This window comes from Sus scrofa, unplaced genomic scaffold, assembly GCF_000003025.6.
Source record: "Sus scrofa isolate TJ Tabasco breed Duroc unplaced genomic scaffold, Sscrofa11.1 Contig53, whole genome shotgun sequence".
NCBI lineage: Eukaryota > Metazoa > Chordata > Mammalia > Artiodactyla > Suidae > Sus > Sus scrofa.
The window spans coordinates 849,862-872,224 of record NW_018085237.1 but is presented as its reverse complement, the minus strand read 5'-3'; the positions used below and the strand labels follow the sequence as shown (position 1 = coordinate 872,224).

Sequence of the window (22,363 nt, the reverse complement as noted above, 5' to 3'; positions counted from 1 at the left end):
CCCAGTTTTATAGACACACATGTGCACACACTCTTTTTCTCATATTATCTTCCATTATGTTCTATCACAAGTGACTGGATAGAGTTTCCTTGCTATAGAGTAGGACCTCATTTCTTATCCATTCTAAGTGTGGTATTTGCATCTACCAAGCCAAAATTCCCAGTCCACCCAGCTCCCTCCCGTGGTAACCACAAATCTTCTCTTCATGTCTGTGCATCTATTCCTGTTCTTAGATAGGTTCATCTGTGCCATATATTAGATTCCCCCCATATGTGATAGCATATGGTATTTGTATTTCTCTTTCTAGCTTACCCCCACAGTATGAGAATCTCTAGTTCCATTCATGTTGCTGCAAGTGGCATTATTTTGTTCATTTTATGGCTGAGTAGTATTCCATTGTGTGTATATACCGAATCTTCTTAATCCATTCACCCGTCAATGGACATTTAGGTAGTTTCCACGTCTTGGCTATTGTGAATAGTGCCACAGTGAACATAGGGTTGCATCCATATTTTTGAATGAGAGTTTTGTCCAGATATATGCCAAGGAGTGGGATTGCTGGATCACATGGTAGTTCTGTATTTAATTTTCTAAGGAAACTCCATCTTGTTTTCTACAGTGGTTGTACTAATTGACATTCTTGCCAAGAGTGTAGGAAAAGCCTCCTAATTTGGAAATGCTGTTTGATCTGAGAAGAATTTTCATTCTAGAAGAAAAAAAGATTCAAAAATAAAATAAAATAATACAATATTTGTAATATATATATATTTTTACCTTTTTAAAATTAAAGTATACTGGATTTAAAATGTGCCAATTTCTGATGTAATAGCTTTTCAGGTTTTTTAACTTTCAGCCTATGTGTGTCCTTAAAGAGCTTTTAGACAGAATATAGTTGGATATTGTCTTTAAATCTAGCTTCTTTAATTTTATTTTTAAATCTCATTTTATAATGAAAAGTTAATTTCTAATAACATTTACATATTCTATTATTAATAATATTTGTTTTCAAGTCAGATTTCAATTCAAAATAAATATTATTCTCTCTTTTATCCAGCTGAATAATACTCCCTTTCATGGATATACCATTGTTTATTTATCAAGTATCCTTTTGATATACATTTGAGTTCATTTTGGTCTTTTGTTATTGGAAGAAAGAAATCTGACAATAAATAGCTTAGTGCACATTTTTTTCCTACTTTTACAAGCACATCACCTAAGTGGGTTCTGAGGAGTGGGATTGTTGAGTCATAGGGGAATTTAATATGAAATTTTGCTAAATATTCCAATTTTTCCCAGGCAATGTAAAGGAGTGCTTGTTTCCTTACAGTTGATAAATACATCCTCAATGTTTGCAAATTATGTTTCAAACTGTGTGTTGATTGGAGCCTACTCTATTTTCCCTCCAATGTACTAACATAAAAAAGCAAAGGTTTAATATTTAACAAAATAATGCAAATATTGTCTGAATTGCTAGAGGTAAAGCAACACATCTTTTAAATGTTTATATCCCTTAGTATTTAGTGAAAATTTCAGTGATTACATTGATTGAGAGATGAACTTATTAGTGTGTCTTCTTAAAGATAGACAATGTAAATGATCATAAGATATTGGTCTTTGTTTCAGACTCTGCATCTCTTATATGGAAGATATATTCAGGCAATGGGAAATCTTGTACATCTCTCTCTAGGCTACATAGGCTGATAATAATTTCTTACTCGGGACTGTTAGGAGTCAGAGTGGGGAAAACATCTATCTACGATCATTGGATGCAACAGTTCACATTCATTTAATTATCTGCAGAGTCATCCCATGGGGTATATATCTATATTCTCACATAGAAATGAACAAGCCAAGGCCCAATTGGATTTTATGCATTATCTGAAGTCACACAATTGGTGAGATACAGAGCCAGGACTGAAATCTAAGACAATCCTTGTTCTGGCTACATCCTTGCACCTCCTGCAATTAGTCCCCCACCATGATTCAGGCAGGATAACTTATATGTGCCCAAAGTACTTACACAAGGCAAGGCCAGAAGTGGAACTAAAGTGCTCTTTTTTGGAGACTTTAAATATTCCCAAGGGGACCACCACTGACTGTCAGGAAGGGACAAGAAAAAGATGTTTAATAGTGGTTAGGAATATGGGACTGAAAATTCTTTCTCTGCTGGGAATTGAGCCCAGCTGTCTTGAGGGTAAAGGAGAGAAATATGAAAGGGACATGTAATTTCTTTAGTTCCATAGAGAAATAAAACCAGTGGAATAAAATGAAGTGACATGAGGGATGTAGTCCCCAGAGACCAAAGAACAAATAAAATATCCTGTTTAAAATAAGATGAGATGCTTCTTCTAGCCTCTGGACTAGGGATTCCACGATTCGAAATAGCTGGAAAAAAATATTGCAGCTGCACTGCAGCAACATACTCTATATTTTGAAATGTATTTTACATTTTAACAGATTGAGGTACTTACCTTTAAGGAAAATAAAGAAGGATTCAGTCTCTGCTGAATTCAAGATAAACACTCTTATTACAGGGAAGGTATAAAGTGTTGCAGTTTTCTTATCTCTGTAACAAATGGTGTTTTAAGTCTCTTCCACCTGAGCCTACTGCTTAACCTGGGAGAATTATAGTGGAAATCTTCTCTAAGAATATTTTAGTTTTTATTTTTCCTGATTTTCTCTTTTTGGTGAATTTAGGCACTGGACAAGAACAAGCAAAGGAATCAAATAGAAGTCAAGCAGTTAAGAATGGTAAGAGAATATATTGAAGGTTCTGTCCATGTAAGTTACTAACCTGAAGAAAAATTCACAATCCTGTTAATTTTTCCAATCACCTTTACACCCAAAGTTCCAAGGGCACTGAATGGCTAAGAAAGTATGTTAAATAAATACTCTGTCCATTTTTATCAATACATGATCTGTTAGCCATTAGGAGAAATATAAAGGGCACTAAATAATATGATTTTAAGGTCTTTTTAAATACCAGTAGTCTCAGGAAATCTCACTATTATTTCCACAAACTCTTAGAAATTGACAACCAAGATGGAAAATCTCTGGACTAGGGTGTTGACTGTGAAATTTCAGAATGAGAACTGAAAGTTTCATTAACTGGAAATAAATTAGACCTCCATAGGCTATCTCTGGGATTCTGGACAAGTCACCGACCTTCTGCTCCTTCCATTTCCCATGTGCAAAAAATAGTTATAATACTGTTTATCTCATACAATTTAAATAAAATCCTGCAGCAAAAATCTTAACACAGTGCTTGCAAAGCATAGGGAGCGCTCAATACATCTTGGGACCTTGTTGTTTTTATTCATCATTGCCTTTGCATGTCTAGCACACATACAAAAATGTCTCAGGCATTTTATTCCTTTTATTATTTCTGATAGGAAAGGACTCTCAGGGAAAGTTTCTGGTTGAAGATGAGAGGAAAAATCCATTCCTCCTTTTAATTCCTTCCAGAGATGCTTATCTTTGAAGTTTAAAGAGAAAGTTTAGTCCAAGGAAGAGGACCAGGGATATACATCTGTCCAGTGAAATCAGAAGAGAGGCAATGCAGTGTTGGGGAAGTAATAATGTGGCCTCCAGAGACCTAGGTTCTGGCTTGGATTCACCATGGATTATCTCGGAAAGCCCTACATTTCACTGACCTGTTTAGATAATCTTATTAATATAATCAAAAGATAATCTTATTAATGCTCTTGAACTTGTACTTGCTTATTTTCTTCACTGATTTGTGGCAAGCCTAGATAAGATAAATGGGTATAATGACACTTTGAGGGTATTTTAATACTGTATAAAAATGCCAGGTTTTATTGCTGGTTAGGATTTTGAGGCCCTGTCCCACTGGAAACTAGGTGAAGCAGAGCATGAATAGGCACTTTTGTATACTTGTGTGCAGCAGTGTCTGTGATAATGGAACAGTTGCTGCCCACCCTTCTTCCCAACTGTGCTTAATAACTCCTTTAACTCCAATATTAGCATAGGTGTTGGGTTGCTTTGATCTGTGTTTCGATTTTAGATAGCATCAAATAACTTCCTGCTGTGAATGATAAAGAATTCAACACTTTGAGCTATAAGTTGCCAGCTGGATTAGAACCATTTTCACTACTGTTTAATAATCTGAAGTCATGGATGAAGTAGAGAATTGGAGTGGAAGTGGAGAAGATCTCCACTGGGGTTGTTGCCTAAACTTTAACTTGGAAGATCTAGGTTGGACATCTATTCTGAATTTTCTTTTTGCCTTCTTTCCTCTCCTCCACTCCTTCCTTCCCTCCCTCCCTCATTTCTTTCTTTCTTTCCTTCTTTCTTTCCTTCTTTCTTCCTTCCTTCCTTTCTTTCTTTTTCTTTCCTTTCATGATTTTGTTTTGTCTTTTTAGGGCCACACCTGTGGCATGTGGAAGTTCCCAGGCTAGGGGTCCAATTGGAGCTACAGCTGCCAGCCTATGCCACAGCAACACCAGATCGAAGCTGCATCTGTGACCTACACCATAGCTCACAGCAATGCCGGATCTTCAACCCACTGAGCGAGGCCAAGGAATGAACCCACAACCTCATGGTTCCTAGTCAGAATTGTTTCCACTGTGCCACGACAGGAACTAAATCCCTTCCTTCCTTCCTTCCTTCCTTCCTCCCTCTCTTCCTTCCTTTCTTCCTTTCTTTCTATCTTTTCTTCTGTCTTCTTTTCTTTTGTCCTAGATTTCACTTCATTACATGTTGCAGGGAGTGGATTTTATTTCCATTTAGATGATCTGGTGTTAAATTATTCCCCAGATTGAATATGGTAGCTAGAATATTCCTCTTGCTGATGGTGATATCTCTTTGTTCTGTCATGATCCTGTGAATCCAAGAGTTAGGAGCTTTCACTGCTATGGCTTGTTCTTACTGCTTTTGACTGGGATGTCTACTCATTCTCACAGTGTGATTCTCTAAATATTGGAGGGAATTATTCAAAATGCTCAATATTTAACTGATTTTTTTTCTGTAAATGCTGATGTTGGAAAATGTGAATAGGGTTGGAACCATGCTAGCTGTAAGGGGTATCCTATCTCTTGGCTTGGCCAACAATTTTTAAAATTCCCCCCACCCCCATGAAACCAAACTCTTTTTTATTGTTTGGCATTGCTGATTAGTTTTATTGACTTTCAATATTTTTCACTCATGCCGTTAATACTGTAGAGGAACAGTCAGGGGCCTGAATTCATTTGGACATTTTTCTCTAGAAGTTGTGTCTAAAAGGGTATGCATTTATTTATTTTTCATTATTTATTTATCATAAATAATGACAAAATACTTCTTCAGGATAGGTTTCTGTAATTACCCAATAAATAGTTCATGCTAGAAGTGATCTTAGTTAAGAGCTATTAAGTCACTCTTCTGAAAATCATTTGCTAGTGGGCAGCACACATAGAGCTCAACAGTCTTTCATGTATTTTTACTTGACATCAAGTCTAATACACATTTTAATAAGGTTTTCACGTTGCACACTTCTGTTAGAATTTGAATGTGTACATGTCAGCAAAAATATGTTAATAGCTCTGTCATGTATTCATCTGACCAAATGGATGCTCTATCTTCTTTCTTATTGTAGCTCGAATGATCAGATATACCAAAGATGTCCAAGGCAAGAATCAAACAGAGGTGACAGAATTTATTCTCTTAGGACTCTCAGACAATTCAGATCTACAAGTTGTCCTCTTTGGATTGTTTCTAATAATCTATATGACCACCATGGTGGGTAACTTGGGGATGGTTTTGTTAATTAAGATTGATCCCTGTCTTCACACCCCCATGTATTTCTTTCTCAGCAGCCTTTCCTTTGTTGATGCCTCTTACTCCTCTTCTGTCACTCCTAAGATGCTGGTGAACCTTGTCGCTGAGAGCAAGGCCATTTCTTTTAAAGGGTGTGCTGCCCAGTTCTATTTCTTTGGCTCCTTCTTGGGGACTGAATGCTTCCTGTTAGCCATGATGGCATATGACCGCTATGCAGCCATTTGGAATCCCCTGCTCTATCCTGTTCTCATGTCTGGGAGAATTTGCTTCTTGCTAGTAGCTACCTCATTCCTAGCAGGCTTTGGGAATGCAGCCATACACACAGGAATGACTTTCAGATTGTCTTTTTGTGGTTCCAATAAGATTAATCATTTCTACTGTGATACTCCCCCCCTGCTCAAACTCTCTTGCTCTGACACCCACATCAACAGCATTGTGATCATGGCTTTCTCCAGTTTTATTGTTATAACCTGTGTTATGATTGTCCTCATTTCCTACCTGTGCATCCTCATTGCCATCTTGAGGATTCCCTCCCTAGAGGGCAGACACAAAGCCTTCTCCACCTGTGCCTCTCACCTCATGGCTGTCACCATACTCTTTGGGACAATTCTCTTCATGTACTTGCGTCCTACATCCAGCTATTCAATGGAACAGGACAAGATTGTCTCTGTTTTTTATACAGTAGTGATCCCTATGCTAAATCCTCTCATCTACAGTGTGAAAAATAAGGATGTGAAAGAGGCCCTAAAGAAGGTTTTACATAAACAGATATTGTAAAAATCCATGTTATCCATCATCTTGTTATGGAAGAAGAAAATGTTTTCATGTTAACTGTATTGTCTACGTGCTTATGCTGTTTTTCTATGTTAAAGTAGATTGTTTAAAATGAGGTATACTGATGTGGGGAGTTCATTTCAAGAAGTAATTATTCAGTAATTCCTTATTAAATAAACAGTAATGGTTTACAATTATTAAAAAATAAAATAAGTTGTACTTCTTAATCTTCTGGTGTCTTAAATGTGTATCCATGGGCTAGAGGATCAATAAACACAGTTGGGGAAGAAGTGCCTGGTAAAGTATCAAACTACTTGGAATTGGCAGTCCTGAGTCTAAGACTCTATTTCAATATTTTTGTTTTTTTACACTCTGTTTTATTATAAATACATATATATAATAAATGTGTGTATGTGTGTATATATGTATATATATGTGTGTATGTATATATATCTATATCTATATATCTATGTCTATATTTATATATATGTTAGTGTTTGATTAGATCTGGGCAAACAGACTCTGTCACGAGACATGTTTCTACAATATTTTCTTAGCCTCTTTTCTGAAAATTCCATCTTGTCCTGCTTTACTTTACCCCATCTTCCTGCTTGGAAAACAGTTGCAGTGCAGGTAAATGACTTAAGCTTAAGAACAAAGACCTAAAGGTAAAAGTTATTCATAGGGTCAGCTGAATGAGGACTTAATCAGTTGGTCTAGGCCCGCAGTTTGCACAGCATGATACGTCCACTTAAGAATAAAAGAAAGAGGAGCCTCATGGCCCCAAGGGGTTTATGAGGGGTCTTTAGCAGGATATGCATTAGCAAGGAGAACTGAGGTGCAAACCTAGGCACACTGTCTGCAGAATCACAATGGTGATTCTCTAGATGCTATGCATAGATAGCTCATGCCAAGCTTCCTCAAATGTTAATGATTGTTAAATGCCTAAAGGTCAGAATAAAAGCTTAATCAGCAACCGGCTATGTGACTTAAAATAACTAAAAAAAAAACCCCTATATCCTGTGATATTAGCTTGGTATAAAAGAGGTATGTTGGTGCTGGACAAAGCCAACCTCTGGATGAGGTGGGCCAGGTGCTGGTTTGGAGGTGCCATCCATGGTAAAAGGTTTGGGTGAGCTGGTCCTCTGGGTAATGCTGGGGCAAGGTGTGTATCAGCTAGATTGATGGACAGTGACAGAGATGATGTCTGCCAGTACTGGGCCAGGTAGGTGGAAGAAGAGAAAAACAAAAGGTGCCCATCAGGGCTTTCATTCCTAGAGAAAGTTTCACCAGATACCAATCCCTTTAGCACAAGTCCTAAAATGAATCAAGGAGTCTCCTCATACAACTCAGGAGCTTTCATTCTTTTACCTCTGTAAAAGATGGTGATATTATGTGCAAGCCCTTCCAGAGTGTAGTATCTGTTTCCCATAGCACTCTGGTTTCCAAAGCCAGATGTTATGGAGGCTCATGTTCCTGGTGCAGATCCCCAAAGCTGGGGAACCTGACGCAAGTCTCAGACCTCTCTCCCCTCAGAGAGGATCTCTGAGGTTATGATATCCCTCCTACTTGTAACTTTCCACACTGGCAGTGTGAATAAACAAGATTGATTTTGATTACTCTACCAGTACCACGGATACTTCCACCACATAAAACAAATTCACTCCTTATTTGTTGAATGAATGAATTAATGCAGTGAGATTCATATTCTAATAGAAATAAGTGAGGATTACATTTTAAGTGGAATTCTGAAATTGAAGGAAGGACCTAATAAGTCCTGTTCCACTTTTTTCAATTTGATGTGCAATGGATTCTGAAGACTATCAAAGAGATTTTGCCTTTCTCTAATTTCTAAGTTATCCTCCAGGGTATGAATGGCTCACTAGGGAAAATGCAGTTCAATTATCTCAGTGAAAAATAAGTGGATGTTTTAATTTTGGACTAGCTTATATCAAGCTTTGTATTTTTTAGTGTTTTGTAGAGATGATTACCTCTCAAGAGCACTGTCACAACTATAATAGGCTGAACCTCTGCCTCAGATTCAGAAGCAGCATTTTCTACTATTTGTTGAATTAATTAACCATGTCTTAATGGTGTCATAGCTGAATTCTTTATGCCACTTCTATTTTCATTGAAGCTATAAATTTCACATTGCAAGGAAGAAAACTCATATTCCTCCAAAAACCGATAAATAAAACTAGACTAAAATAATAAATACTACTACTTCCAGTGAATATTTCTTAAAGGCAAAAGGTAAGATGATTTAATTTATCTTAAGTGTTTGAATATAGAAAGTTTTCAAGAGGATTCAAAAAACATTCAAGTAATTAAGACTAAATTTCTTAAATGTAATATGTCTGAAACATTTAATTTAATATTGCCAACTAAACAAACATGGATTTTTCTAGAAGCAAGGGTTAATAACAGATGATAATTTTATACAATACTCCACACATGCATACACCATATATATGTATACATGCATATATGTGTGCATATATGTATATATGTGTGTTTTTGTGTGTGTATAAAGTTTGGATATTTAATTAATTTCATGAAGAAAGAGTGCCAAAATACTTGGCATATTTAATGTTCTCTGCAGGGCATTAAATAAAATTATTTTGTACAATTAAATGCACAGATAGAGAAAATACTTCAATATTCAGCCTTTATCTGCATATATATGTACATTTATGTAAGATTCTATACATCATATAGAATATAATTCCCATTTCTGTCAATTTATATGTTTGTTAATATATATGAATATTTCATATGTATGCATAAGGTAGAGCTCTACAAAATGGCTGCACGATTTTAAAGGTAGCATTTTACAGGAAAGGATTTTGGCTGATTTTAGAGATAGAAAGATAACTTAAAGGGCTATTGCAATAATCTAGATGGAAAGATGATGTGTGCTTGAGGCTTCCTATCGGAATAGAGGTGGTTGGAGGTGGTTGGCTTGTCAATATAGTTATTTTGAAGGTAGAGACAACACAACAATCTGATAGACTGGTTACAGAGTGTGTGAGAAAGAAAAGAGAACAATTTTTCTAATATCTATTTGTTTGTATTTAGTTTTATCTGAACAAATGGGAGTAGAGAGTTGTCATTTACTTGAGATAGGGAATGTTATGTTTTGAAAAAAATTAAAGGACCAAATAAGTTGTGGGTCATGTTGAGTCACTATTGATAGTGACTCAACATGAAGATGTAAATAAGCAGTTGAATTATAAGCCAAATTTGGAGAAAAGATCAGGATTGGAGATATAAATTCAGAAGTCATAAGTGTATAGATAGTATTTGAAGTCATGAGGCTGAACAAGATCACCAAGGTGGAGTGTAAACAGAACAGCAAGGAGGATCAAGAAGTGAGTAGCTCTGAGCTACTCTAACCTTCAGAGTCAAAGAAAAGAAGAGGGACAAACAAAGATTGAGAAGAAGCAATCCCTACAATAGGAGGAAACCTCAGACTGGTGTCTGAGTAGTGAGATAAAAAAGTTTTTCAAGGTGTAGTTAGCAATGAACTCTGCTAAATGTTATTAATAGATCAAAAAGATGAGGACTGAGAATTGACCACTGAATTCGGCAATGTAACGACCCCTGATGACTTTGATAGGAGCAATTTCTGTGGAGTGATGAATGAAAGCTTGATTAGACTGGGTTTAATAGAAAACAGAAGAAACGGAACTGTATACAGCAAGTGTATTCAGTTGTATCATACATTTCACTGCCAAGGGGAATACAAAGAAATTAGATAATCATGAAGTCAGGAACAAGGGAGGAGGAGATAAAGGTTGGGAAGTAGAGTAGGATATAGACGAATGGGGTTGATTATGAAAGACCACACACACACACACACACACACACATATTTAATTGCCACATCTGTGGTATATGGAAGTTCCTAAGCCAGGGGTCAAATCGGAGCTGGAGCTGAGGCCACAGCCACAGCCACAGCAACAGTGGATCTAAGCCACATATGTGACCTATTCCATAGCTTGTGGCAATGCCATATCCTTAACCCACTGAGTAAGTCCAGGGATCAAACCCACATCCTCACAGAGACAATGCTGTGTCCTTATCCCACTGAGCCACAATGGAAACTCCTAAATATTCATTTTTAAATAAAATAGTTTACTGAGTTTACTTAAGAAATCTGTTTTATTCTGTTGCAGTTTTGCAGAAAAATGAAAGAGAAGGAAAGAAAGAAAGAAAGAAAGAAAGAAAGAAAGAAAGAAAGAAAGAAAGAAAGAAAGAAAGAAAGGGAAAGAAAGAAAGAAAGAAAGAAAGAAAGAAAGAAAGAAAGAAAGAAAGAAAGAAAGAAAGAAAGAAAGAAAGAAAGAGAAAGAAAGAGAGAAAGAAAGAAGTTTAGTACACACATTCCTAGGCCATTTTGGAAGAGATCTTACTTAGAGCAGAAAATTAATTGTTTGATTTTCTTGGTATTTTTTGTAAAATTTATTTCCTTGGGTTCTGTCTTATCTCCACAAGTGAATCATCCATTCTGAGACAAGGTATGTGCATCTATTCATCAGTGACTGAATTCATTTTCCTGGGGTTTAGCGATCATCCAGAGCCACAGTGTCTTCTTTTTATGGCACTTCTACTCATCTATATGATCACTGTGTTTCAAAATCTTGGCATGATCCTAATAATCAAGATTGACTCACATCTTCACACTCCAATGTACTTTTTCCTCAGTACCTTGTCCCTCATTGACTTCTGTTATTCTTCTGTCATTACCCCTAATATGCTGGTGAATTTCTGGGTGAAGAACCCCATCATTTCATGTAGTGCATGTGCCACTCAATTCTTCTTTTTTGGTTCTTTTGCTGGCATTGAGGGCTTCCTGTTGACCATGATGGCCTATGACTGTTATGCAGCCATTTTAAGCCTCTTCTTTACACAGTCACTATGTCCCCCTATCTTAATGTCCCGCTGGTGCTGACCACGTATCTTGCAGGCTTTATAAATGCTGCCATTCACACTGGCCTTACCTTCCAACAGTCATTCTGCCATTTAAATGTCATCAACCACTTTTTCTGTGACACGCCACTGCTCCTGAAACTCTCTTGTTCTGACACACGTGTCAATGAAATTGTCATTTTTGCTTTTGACAGTTTTAATGAACTGAGTTGCCTTCTGACTATTCTCATTTCATATCTCTACATCCTCACTGTGATCTTGAAGATCAGTTCTGCTGAGCGGAGGCACAAAGCCTTCTCCACCTGTGCTTCCCACTTGGTGGGGGTCACATCTTCTTTGGCACAATCCTGTTCATTTATCTCTGCCCCAGCTCCAGTTATGCGATGGACCAAGACAAAGTGGTGTCCGTATTTTACACGGTGGTCATCCCCATGTTAAATCCTCTATCTACAGTCTGAGAGACAAAGAGGTTAAAACCTCCTTAGGTAAAATTTTTAAAACAACCTCTTTTTGCTTCTGTATTTAGAATGATTAAAGCCTGGGGTTTTAGGACTCTGGGGGAACTTAGAAATGACAAAATCCACCTTCATGTACTCTGGCTCCATATCATTCTGCTACAAAGTTCTGATAGTGGAATTTGACCAAATGTCTCAGACATCCTGGAGAATATTGTTGCTCTGTATAAATCCCACTTACTCCATAGAACCTATATACTTGAAAATAAACATATATCACATTTCAACTCCCTGCTTGGAGGCATAAAACCCAATACAGGCATACACCTTGGAGATACTCTGGGTTCAATTCCAGATCAAAGCAGCAAAGTAAGCATCATAATACAGCAAGTTACAGAATGGCATATATATATATATATATATATATATATATATATATAGATGTATGTGTGTGTGTGTGTGTGTGCGTTGTGTGTATATATGATATATATGGCATTATATATTATATATATATATGGTTTTTCAATGCATGTAGAAGTTACATCCTCATTGTACTATAGTTTATTAAGTACACAATAGCATTATGTCTAAAAACTAATGTATATACCCTAATTAAAAATGCTTTATTGCTAGAAGATACTAACTTCATCTGAGCATTCAAAAGTCATAATCTTTTTGCTAGAGGAGGGTCTTTCCTCAATGTTGATGCTGACTGACCAGGGTGGCAGTTGCTGAATGTTGAGTGGGCAATTTCTTAAAATGAGACAATAATGGGAGTTCTTGTCATGGCTCAGCAGTTAATGAACCTGACTAGCATCCATGAGGATGCAGGTTTGATCCCTGGCCTCACTCAGTGGGTTAAGGATCCAGCGTTGCCATGAGCTGTGGTGTAGGTACAGACATGGCTCAGATTCAGAGTTGCTGTGGCTCTGGTGTAGGCCAGTGGCCAGAGCTCCAATTGGACCCTTAGTCTGGGAACTTCCATATGCCACGGGTGTGGCCCTAAAAAAATCAAAAGGAAAAAAAGCGAGAGAGACAATAATGAAGTTTGCCCATCAACTGATCATTCTTTCACAAACAATTTCTTTGATGCAAGCAATGCTATTCCATAGTATTTTACCCACATTAGAACTTCTTTTAAGGAGTTCCCATCATGGCTTAGTGATAATGAACCCAACTAGTATCTACGAGGACATGGGTTTGATCTCTGGCCTTGCTCATTGGGTTAAGGATCCAATTTTGCCATAAGCTGTGGTGTAGGTCACAGATGTGGCTTGGAACTCATGTTGCTGTGGCTTGGGCATAGGCCGGAAGCTACCAATTTGACTCCTAGCCAGAAATTTCATACGCTGTGGGTGCAGCCCTAAAAAGACAAACAAACAAACAAACAAAAGAAGAACCTCTTTTAAACTGGGGTCATTCCTCTCAACCTGCCAGTACTTCATCAATTAATTTTATATTATATTCTAAATTCTTTATTATCATTTCAATAGTCTTCACAGCAGCTTCACCAGTAGGTTATCCCTCAAGAAACCACTTTCTGTGCTCATCTATAGAAGCAGCTCCTCCACTGTTAAAGTTTGATCATGATATTTCAGCAATTCAGTCACATCTTCAGGCCCACTTCTAATTCTAGTTTTCTTGCTATTCCACCACATCTGCAGTTATTTTCTCCACTAAAATCATAGGCCCCTCAAAGTCATCTAAAAATGTTTTTCCAAACTCTCATTAATATTGATATTTCGACATCTTGTCCTGGATCATGAAGGTTCTTAGTGACATACAGAATAGTGAATCCTTTCTATAAGGTTTTTAATTTGTTTCGCCAAGATCCATCAGATGAATCACTACTTATGACTACTGTAGTCCTACAAAACCTATTTCTTAAATAAAGACTTGAAATTCAAATGATTCTTTGATTCATGGACTACAGAATGGATGTTGTGTTAGCAGGCATAGGACAACATTAATATTATTGTACATCTTGATCAGAGCTCTTTGATGAACATGTGGATCATTGATGAGTAATCATATTTTTATTAAAGGTATTTTTTTTAATGAGCAGTAGTTCTCAATAGCTGGCTTAAAATATTCAGTAAACTATGTTGTAAATAAATGTGCTGTTTTCCAGGCTTCATTGTTTCAGGTAGAGTAGATTTAGTATACTTTTTAAGGACCCTAGAGTTTTCAGAATGGTAAACCAGCATCGGCTTCAATTTAAAGTCATGAGCTGCAATAGCCTCTATTGAAGAAGTCAACATATCCTTTGAAATTTTAAGGTAAATACTTCTCTCTAGCCATGAAAATCCTAGATGGCATCTTCTTCCAATTTCAGACTCTTTCATTTACAATGAAAATCTGTGGTTTAGTGTAGACATTTTTATTATCTTAGCTAGATATTCTGAATCTAAGGTTACTATAAGGTTAATGATCAGCTTAATTCCAATGTCATTGTGTCTCAGATAATAGATAAGCCCTAGTAGAGGAAGAGAGGGAACAAGTAGTCAGTGTGCCAGTCAGATCACGCAAAACATTTATTAAGTTCATTCTCTTATATGGACACAGCTTGCGATGTACAAAAAAAATTTAGAGTTTTGGGGCACCAAAACTGTGTCCATCAAAGACCACTGATCACGGATTACCATAACAACTGTACGAACAGTGAAAAAAAAGGAAATAATGTGAGAATTACCAATATGTGACACATATTTTTCCTAGTTCATGTCTTGTTTTTTCATTATTGTAACATTACTTTTGAAGAATACAAATGAGTGAAATTTTCATGTTTTGACACTTGGTGACATGAAACATGTAATTTTTTGTTTCATGATTAATGATTCTCCTGTCCTTCATAAGACAGATTTGTTACTTCAAGATCATGCTACCTCCCCCCACCCACCCCCAGAGGACTTGTAGACTTATTTATTTTTCATCTTTCTTTGTGGGGGGGTTGAACCTGGGACATATGGAAGTCTCCAGGCTAGAGGTGGAATTGGAGCTGTAGCTGCCCACCTACACCAAAGCTCACTGCAATGTGGGATCCTTAAACCACTGAGCAAGGCCACAGGTTGAATCCTCATCTTCATGGATATTAGGTGGGTTTTCCGCTGAGCCACAGTGGGAATTCCAGACTTATAGACTTAGGAATCACATTTCAATGTATGATTCACATCAAGTTAATTTTGGAGTATTAGGTTATGATATGATATAAAGATGGAAATTAAAATTTTCTATACAGATACTCAATTGTCCCAGTAGTATTCTTCATTGAAATACATTTGTGCATTTGTTCTAAAACCCACTTACCATATATAAATGGATATATTTATGGTACTCTATTCTGTATCATTAATCTCTTAGCCTTGGTTCCACACATTGTTTTGAGTACTGTACTTTCTTATTGACACTTAACATGAGGTAGTATATATCCTTAAATTTTTCTTCTCAAAATTTTTTTGGCTAACCCAAGTCTTCTTTTATATATTATATATTTTAGAGTCAGTTATAGATTAAAAACATAAGCTGTTCAAATGTTGACTGAACCAGTGTTAAAACTATTAATCAATTTAGGAAGACTTGGCAACATAAAAATATTGAAGATTCCAATCCACAAGTGAGAAATATCTCTCCATTATTAAGGTCATCTTTAATTTCTTTCTACATTTATTTTGCAGTTTTCTGTATGTACCCCTTGCAGTTTTTTAGCAAATCATTTCTATCTAGTTTATGCTTTATTTTCTTTTTTTCTTACTCCATGAATTTATTACATTTGTAATTGTACAATGATCATCACAATCCACTTTTATAGGATTTCCATCCCACGATCACACTAGTTTATGCCTCTGCTGTTAAAACAAAATAATATTGAAAATATTTTCCAACTGTGCTTTGCTTTCATATTATAATGTAATAATCTATGTATATTGATTTTATAATGATATGACCTTCCAAAATATACTCTTAACTTTTCTTTTGCACATTAAAAAAATTTTCAGGGGTACAAAATGATTCAATATTAGTTTATATTGTAAAATGATTACCAAAATGTCTAGTTAATATTCCTTTTGCATATACTAAAAAGAAGATTCTAACATCATGGGCTCTAAGAATAACATAACTTTTATTTTTTCTTTCTAGTTAGCATAACTTTATGGAACATATTAGAACTTCCAGTAAAATGCTGAACATGCTACAACTTTAACAAAATAGACAATTAAATAATCACAGAAAGACAAGTAAAAAAACTAACAATGTTAGGGTGGCATTTCTAATTATCTGACTCTTATGATGTTTATGTATCTAAAGTCAACAGGTATTCATTTAGCAGACACACGTAAGTGTTTATAGAGAATCATTGAAGCTTTCTGATGAGAATATTATTATTTTACATATTAAAATTCCAAATTCTTCCATCCATATTCTCTTCCCATCATAATATTTTTTATTATTGATATATATTTTATTTTATTTTATTTCTATTTTTTTGATTTTCCCACTGTACAGCAAGGGGAAGAAGTTATCCTTACATGTATACATTACAATTACAGTTTTTCCCCCACCCTTTCTTCTGTTGCAACATGAGTATCTAGACATAGTTCTCACTGCTATTCAGCAGGATCTCCTTGTAAATGTATTCCAAGTTGTGTCTGATAAGCCCAAGCTCCCGATCCCTCCCACTCCCTCCCCCCCCATCAGGCAGTCACAAGACTCTTCTCCAAGTCTATGATTTTCTTTTCTGAGGAGATGTTCATTTGTGCTGGATATTAGATTCCAGTTATAAGTGATATCATATGGTATTTGTCTTTGTCTTTCTGGCTCATTTCACTCAGGATGAGAGTCTCTAGTTCCATCCATGTTGCTGCAAGTGGCATTATGTCATTCTTTTTATGGCTGAGTAGTATTCCATTGTGTATATATACCACTTCTTCCAAATCCAATCATCTGTCGATGGACATTTGGGTTGTTTCCATGTCCTGGCTATTGTGAATAGGGCTGCAATGAACATGCAGGTGCATGTGTCTCTTTTAAGTAGAGTTTTATCCGGATAGATGCCCAAGAGTGGGATTGCGGGGTCATACGGAAGTTCTATGTATAGATTTCTAAGGTATCTCCAAACTGTTCTCCATAGTGGCTGTACCAGTTTACCTTCCGACCAACAGTGCAGGAGGGTTCCCTTTTCTCCACAGCCCCTCCAGAATTTGTTTGTGGATTTATTAATGATGGCCATTCTGACTGGTGTGAGGTGGTGTCTCATGGTAGTTTTGATTTGCATTTCACTCATGATCAGTGATGATGAGCATTTTTTCATGTGTTTGCTGGCTATCTGCATATCTTCCTTGGAGAAATGTCTATTCAGGTCTTTTGCCCATTTTTCCATTGATTGATTGGCATTTTTGTTGTTGAGTTGTATAAGATGCTTGTATATTCTAGAGATTAAGCCCTTGTCGGTTGCATCGTTTGAAACTATTTTCTCTCATTCTGAAAGTTGTCTTTTTGGTTTCTTTTGGGTTTCCTTTGCTGTGCAAAAGCTTTTCAGTTTGATGATGTCCCATGGGTTTATTTTTGCTCTAATTTCTATTGTTTTGGGAGACTGACCTGAGAAAATATTCATGATGTTGATGTCAGAGAGTGTTTTCCTCTAGGAGCTTGATGGTGTCCTGTCGTATATTTAAGTCTTTCAGCCATTTGGAGCTTATGTTTGTGCATGGTGTGAGGGTGTGTTCTCGTTTCATTGCTTTGCATGTAGCTGTCCAGGTTTCCCAGCAATGCCTGCTGAATAGACTTTCTTTTTCCCATTTTATGTCTTGCCTCCCTGGTCAAAGATTAATTGACCAAAGGTGTCAGGGTTTATTTCCGGGTTCTCTATATTCTGTTCCATTGGTCTGTCTGTCTGTTTTGATATGAGTACCACACTGTTTTGATTACTGTGGCTTTGTAGTATTTCTTGAAGTCTGGGCGAGTTATGCCTCCTGCTTGGTTTTTGTTTCTCAGGATTGCTTTGGCGATTCTGGGTCTTTTGTTGTTCCATATAAATGTTTGGATTGTTTGTTCTAGTTCTGTGAAAAATGTCATGGGTCATTTGATAGAGATTGCACTGAATCTGTAGTTTGCTTTGGGTAGTATGGCCATTTTTACAATATGGATTTTCCCAATCCAGGAACATGGAATATCTTTCCATTTCTTTCCATCTTCTTTGATTTCTTTGATTAAAGTTTTATAGTTCTCGGCATATAAGTCCTTTATCTCCTTGGTCAGGTGTATTCCGAGGTATTTGATTTTGTGAGGTACAATTTTAAAAGGTATCGTGTTTTTGTATTCCTTTTCTAATATTTCATTGCTGGTATACAGAAATGCGACTGAGTTCTTATACCCTGCTACTTTGCTGAATTTATAAATCAGTTCAAGTAGTTTTGGGGTTGAGTCTTAGGGTTTTCTATGTATCTGCATACAGTGACAGTTTTATCTCTTCTCTTCCTATATGGATGCCTTTTATTTCTTTTGTTTGTCTAATTGCTGTGGCTAGGACTTCCAAAAGTTATGTTGAAGAGCAGTGGTGAGAGTGGGCATCCCTGTCTTGTTCCAGATTTGAGTGAGAAGGCTTTCAGTTTTTCCCCATTGAGGATTATATTTGCTGTGGGTTTATCATAAATGGCTTTGGTTATATTTCGGAATGTTCCCTCTATACCCACTTTGGTGAGGGTCTTGATCATGAATGGATGTTAGATTTTGTCAAATGCTTTTTCTGCATCTATTGAGATGATCATATGATTTTTAACTTTTCTTTTGTTAATGTGGTTTATGATGTTGATTGATTTGCATATGTTGCACCATCCTTGTGAACTGGGGATGAACTCTACCTGGTCATGGTTTATGATTTTTTTCGTATGTTGTTGGATTCGGTTGGCTGATATTTTGTTGAGAATTTTTGCATCTATATTCATCAATGATATTGGGCGATAGTTTTCTTTTGGTGGTATCTCTGTCTGGTTTTGGAATGAGGGTGATGGTGGCATCATAGAATGTCTTTGGGAGTATTATTAAAAGGGTTGGTTAATTTCCCTATTTTTATCAAAGATCTTAGGCATTTAGTACCAAACAGAATAAAACGATGTTGGGTATAGATTTTGGCCTTGAAGGAGAATCTAAGACCTCAAAGCATGAAATTAAAGTTATGCGCTTGAGAAACAAAACTTATTTTGATTGTATTTTAATATTTATTTTTAAAATGCCCTAGGGAACATTCCTAAGAAATACATTATAAATCTTCCCATCTTGTTTTCAGAAAATATGATGTCATCATTTACAGGTAGGTCATTTTCTACATTTATTTGTTAAAAAGATATGTTTGTGCTTTTGTTTGATATCTCACTAATTTTGAAAAAAAATAGTTTGATCTATTGTGCTTGATTTTTCTATTCATATGTTAATATTTCAGAGCATCTCTAAATAATCAGTTCTAACATGAAAGCTCTTGTGATGTCCATGTGAAAACTAAATTTAAAAAGGCCAAGGTGCAATTCTTGAGGCACATTTTTTTCAGTCATATCTTTTTCTTCTGAAGAAAAAGTAAAACAAAACAGAGACACTGACTCCATCTGGGAGCTAAGTCCACATTTAAATATTATCCTAATGTGTTACACATATATTAGTTAAAAAAATGTTAAAAATGGAGCCAAAAATGACGACTTGCTTCTCTAGATACTTGAATTCTTTTTTTATTGTTCAAATTCTGTTTTCTCTGAATAGCCATCTAAAAGCACACCATCTTTGATAGCTTACAAGTATTTTCTTCTAATTTACATTCTGTTGTAGATCTTTGTCTATGTGGTCCGTATCTCTTCTTTCTCCTACAATGCAAGCTTTATGAAGATAGAGAATCTGCTCACTGCTATAAACCCAAAATCTAAAAAAGAAAAAAAAAGTAATTAGATTGTACATAAATATTCAGTGGGTGACTTTACCAAGCAGAGAAAATAATTCTTCATTCTGTCATTTCTTAGTCATATTTCAAGAGATAAATTTACTAACTCAATGTCCTCTGAATGTAATGAAGACAGAAAAGTCTGGGTTTCAGGTGAAAATGCTGTTCTGAAGGCATGCCTTAGATTTTGTGTCTGAAACACTGGGATATCAAAACTAGAGGGAGTAAAAATTCAACTACTTTCACTTGTCTGTTTGAATGATGCTACTGGTCTGCTGTTTTTCGTACATGATATTCGTTTCCCTGGTTTTCATTTTCACAAATATGAAAACATACCATATGTGGAGTTCTCCAAGAAGACAGGTATAAATGTGCATGTGTATATATACACACACAACTTAGAGATACATAGGAAGAGAGAGAGAGAGTTTGTGAGTGTGTGTTTGAGATATATAGGGAAAGAGACAACACAAGATTAATGTTTATGATGATATTTTGACAAATTTGTTGAGAAGAGTAATTTTTGCACATATAAATAGACCGAAAGGAATGGCATAAGAATGGAATAAATCTAAAGTCAAGATCAGAGCAAATTCTTCGCATTTTTGTGACTTTTGGTTTCAAGCGATAAGAACATGTCTTCCTCAAACCACACTGTAGTGACGGAGTTCATTCTCCTGGGACTCACAGGTGACTCAGTGCTAGAGAAGATCCTGTTTGGGGTGTTTCTGGTGATCTACCTAATCACACTGGCAGGGAATCTGGGCATGATCCTGCTGATCAGGACCCATCCCCACCTCCAGACGCCCATGTACTTCTTCTTGAGCCACCTCTCCTTTGTGGACATTTGCTATTCCTCCAACATTCCTCCAAACATCCTGTGCAATTTCCTCACAGACCAGAAGACCAGCTCCTGTGCCGGGTGCTTCACACAGTGTCTTCTCTTCCTTGCCCTGGTGATCGCTGAGTTTTTTATCCTTGCTTCAATGGCCTTGGATCACTATGTAGCCATCTGCAGCCCTTTACATTACAGCACCAGGATGTCCAAGAACATCTGCCTCTCTCTAGCCACAGTCCCTTACACCTGTGGCTTCCTTAATGGACTCTCGCAGACACTGCTGACTTCTCACTTGTCCTTCTGTGGCTCCCTTGAGATCAATCATTTCTACCGTGCTGATCCTCCCCTCATAATGTTGGCCTGCTCTGACACCTAGGTCAAAAAGATGGCAATGTTTGCAGTTGCTGGTTTTACTCTCTCGAGCTCTCTCTTCATTATCCTCCTGTCCTACCTTTTCATCATCACAGCCATCCTGAGGATCCATTCTTCAGAAGGCAGGCACAAAGCCTTTTCTACTTGTGGTTCCCATCTGACAACAGTTACTCTATTTTATGGGACCCTCTTCTGCATGCACTTAAGGCCTCCATCTGAGAAGTCTGTGGAGGGGTCCAAAACAGTCGCTGTCTTTTAGAGTTTTATGAGCCCAATGCTGAACCCATTGATCTACAGTTTACAGAACAAGCATGTGGTCCATGACATGCAGCAAATGATTAAGGGAACTTTTTTTTCATAGAATTGCAGTTTAGGTATCTGTTCATTTGTAATTACTGAGTATCTGTGATTACATAGTGACTCCCTTTAAAAGAAAACTTACTGGTTAATAGTCATAGTTTTTTCTGTTTTCACAAACTCCCCTCAATCTTAATACCTTCAAGATAAATTGTTTCATTAAAAACTTTAATATTGAAATTCAAAATTATTTTCTTTAGCAGAACCTCTGAAAATAAATTGGGTGGTATTCAGTAATTCCATATTATAGTTTAATATCTTTACTGACTTTGTGAGTAGATATTATAATTAACTCACTCTGATGGTTCTGCTAAAAATCCATTTCATTTGAATTTTATGGTTTACATAACTAATGTTATGTTCAAAATAAGATGATAGGTTTTAAACTTAATTTTTTAGAACTTTACTTATTTATACGTTTTTCTTTATATGGCCACATCAGTGGCATATGGAAGTTCCCTGGGTTAGGTGTTGAATTTGTGCTGCAGCTGCAGGTTTGTGCCAGCGTCACAGCAATAATGGATCTGAACCACATCTTCAATCTATGCCACAAGCTGCAGCAATGACAGATCTTTAACACACTAGCTGAGGCCAGGGATGTAACACACATCTTCAGTGATACTATGTGTGGTTCTCAACTTGCTGAGCCACAATAGGAACTCCCAATGCTTCCTTTTTTTTTTTTTTTTTTTTTAATTTCTTAGGGCTGCACCTGGGACATATGGAATTGCCCAGATTAGGGGTAAAATCTGAGCTACAGCTGCTGCCCTACACCACAGCCAGAGCAACAGGGATCCAAGCTGCATCTGAGACCTTCACCATAGCTCATGGCAATGCTGGATGCCCAACACACTGAGCAAGGCCAGGGATTTAATGTGCATCCTCGTGGATACTAGTTGCACTATTTTCCATAGTGCCACAACAGGAATGCCTTAATTTTTTT

The 22,363-nt window shown here is 36.6% G+C and overlaps 2 protein-coding genes and 1 pseudogene across 2 annotated transcripts in view; 2 read left to right on the top strand and 1 right to left on the bottom strand.

Annotated features, from left to right (window-relative positions):
* The window catches only part of LOC100152964 (olfactory receptor 1019-like), a gene marked incomplete at its 3' end in the record, with an annotated part of 41,562 nt that overhangs the window by 6,586 nt on the left and 12,613 nt on the right, over positions 1 to 22,363 (bottom strand). The gene's annotated exons all lie outside the window — the stretch shown is intronic.
* Positions 5,599 to 6,552, top strand: LOC100518174 (olfactory receptor 5AP2). Its single transcript, XM_003122776.1, has one exon. The coding sequence runs from the start codon at positions 5,599 to 5,601 to the stop codon at positions 6,550 to 6,552; it is 954 nt and encodes a 317-aa protein (XP_003122824.1).
* Positions 20,489 to 21,437, top strand: LOC110258902 (annotated as a pseudogene).

Coding starts and splice junctions, on each gene's coding strand:
- LOC100518174 (XM_003122776.1), top strand. CDS start 5,599: ATGATCAGATATACCAAAGATGTCCAAGGCAAGAATCAAACAGAGGTG.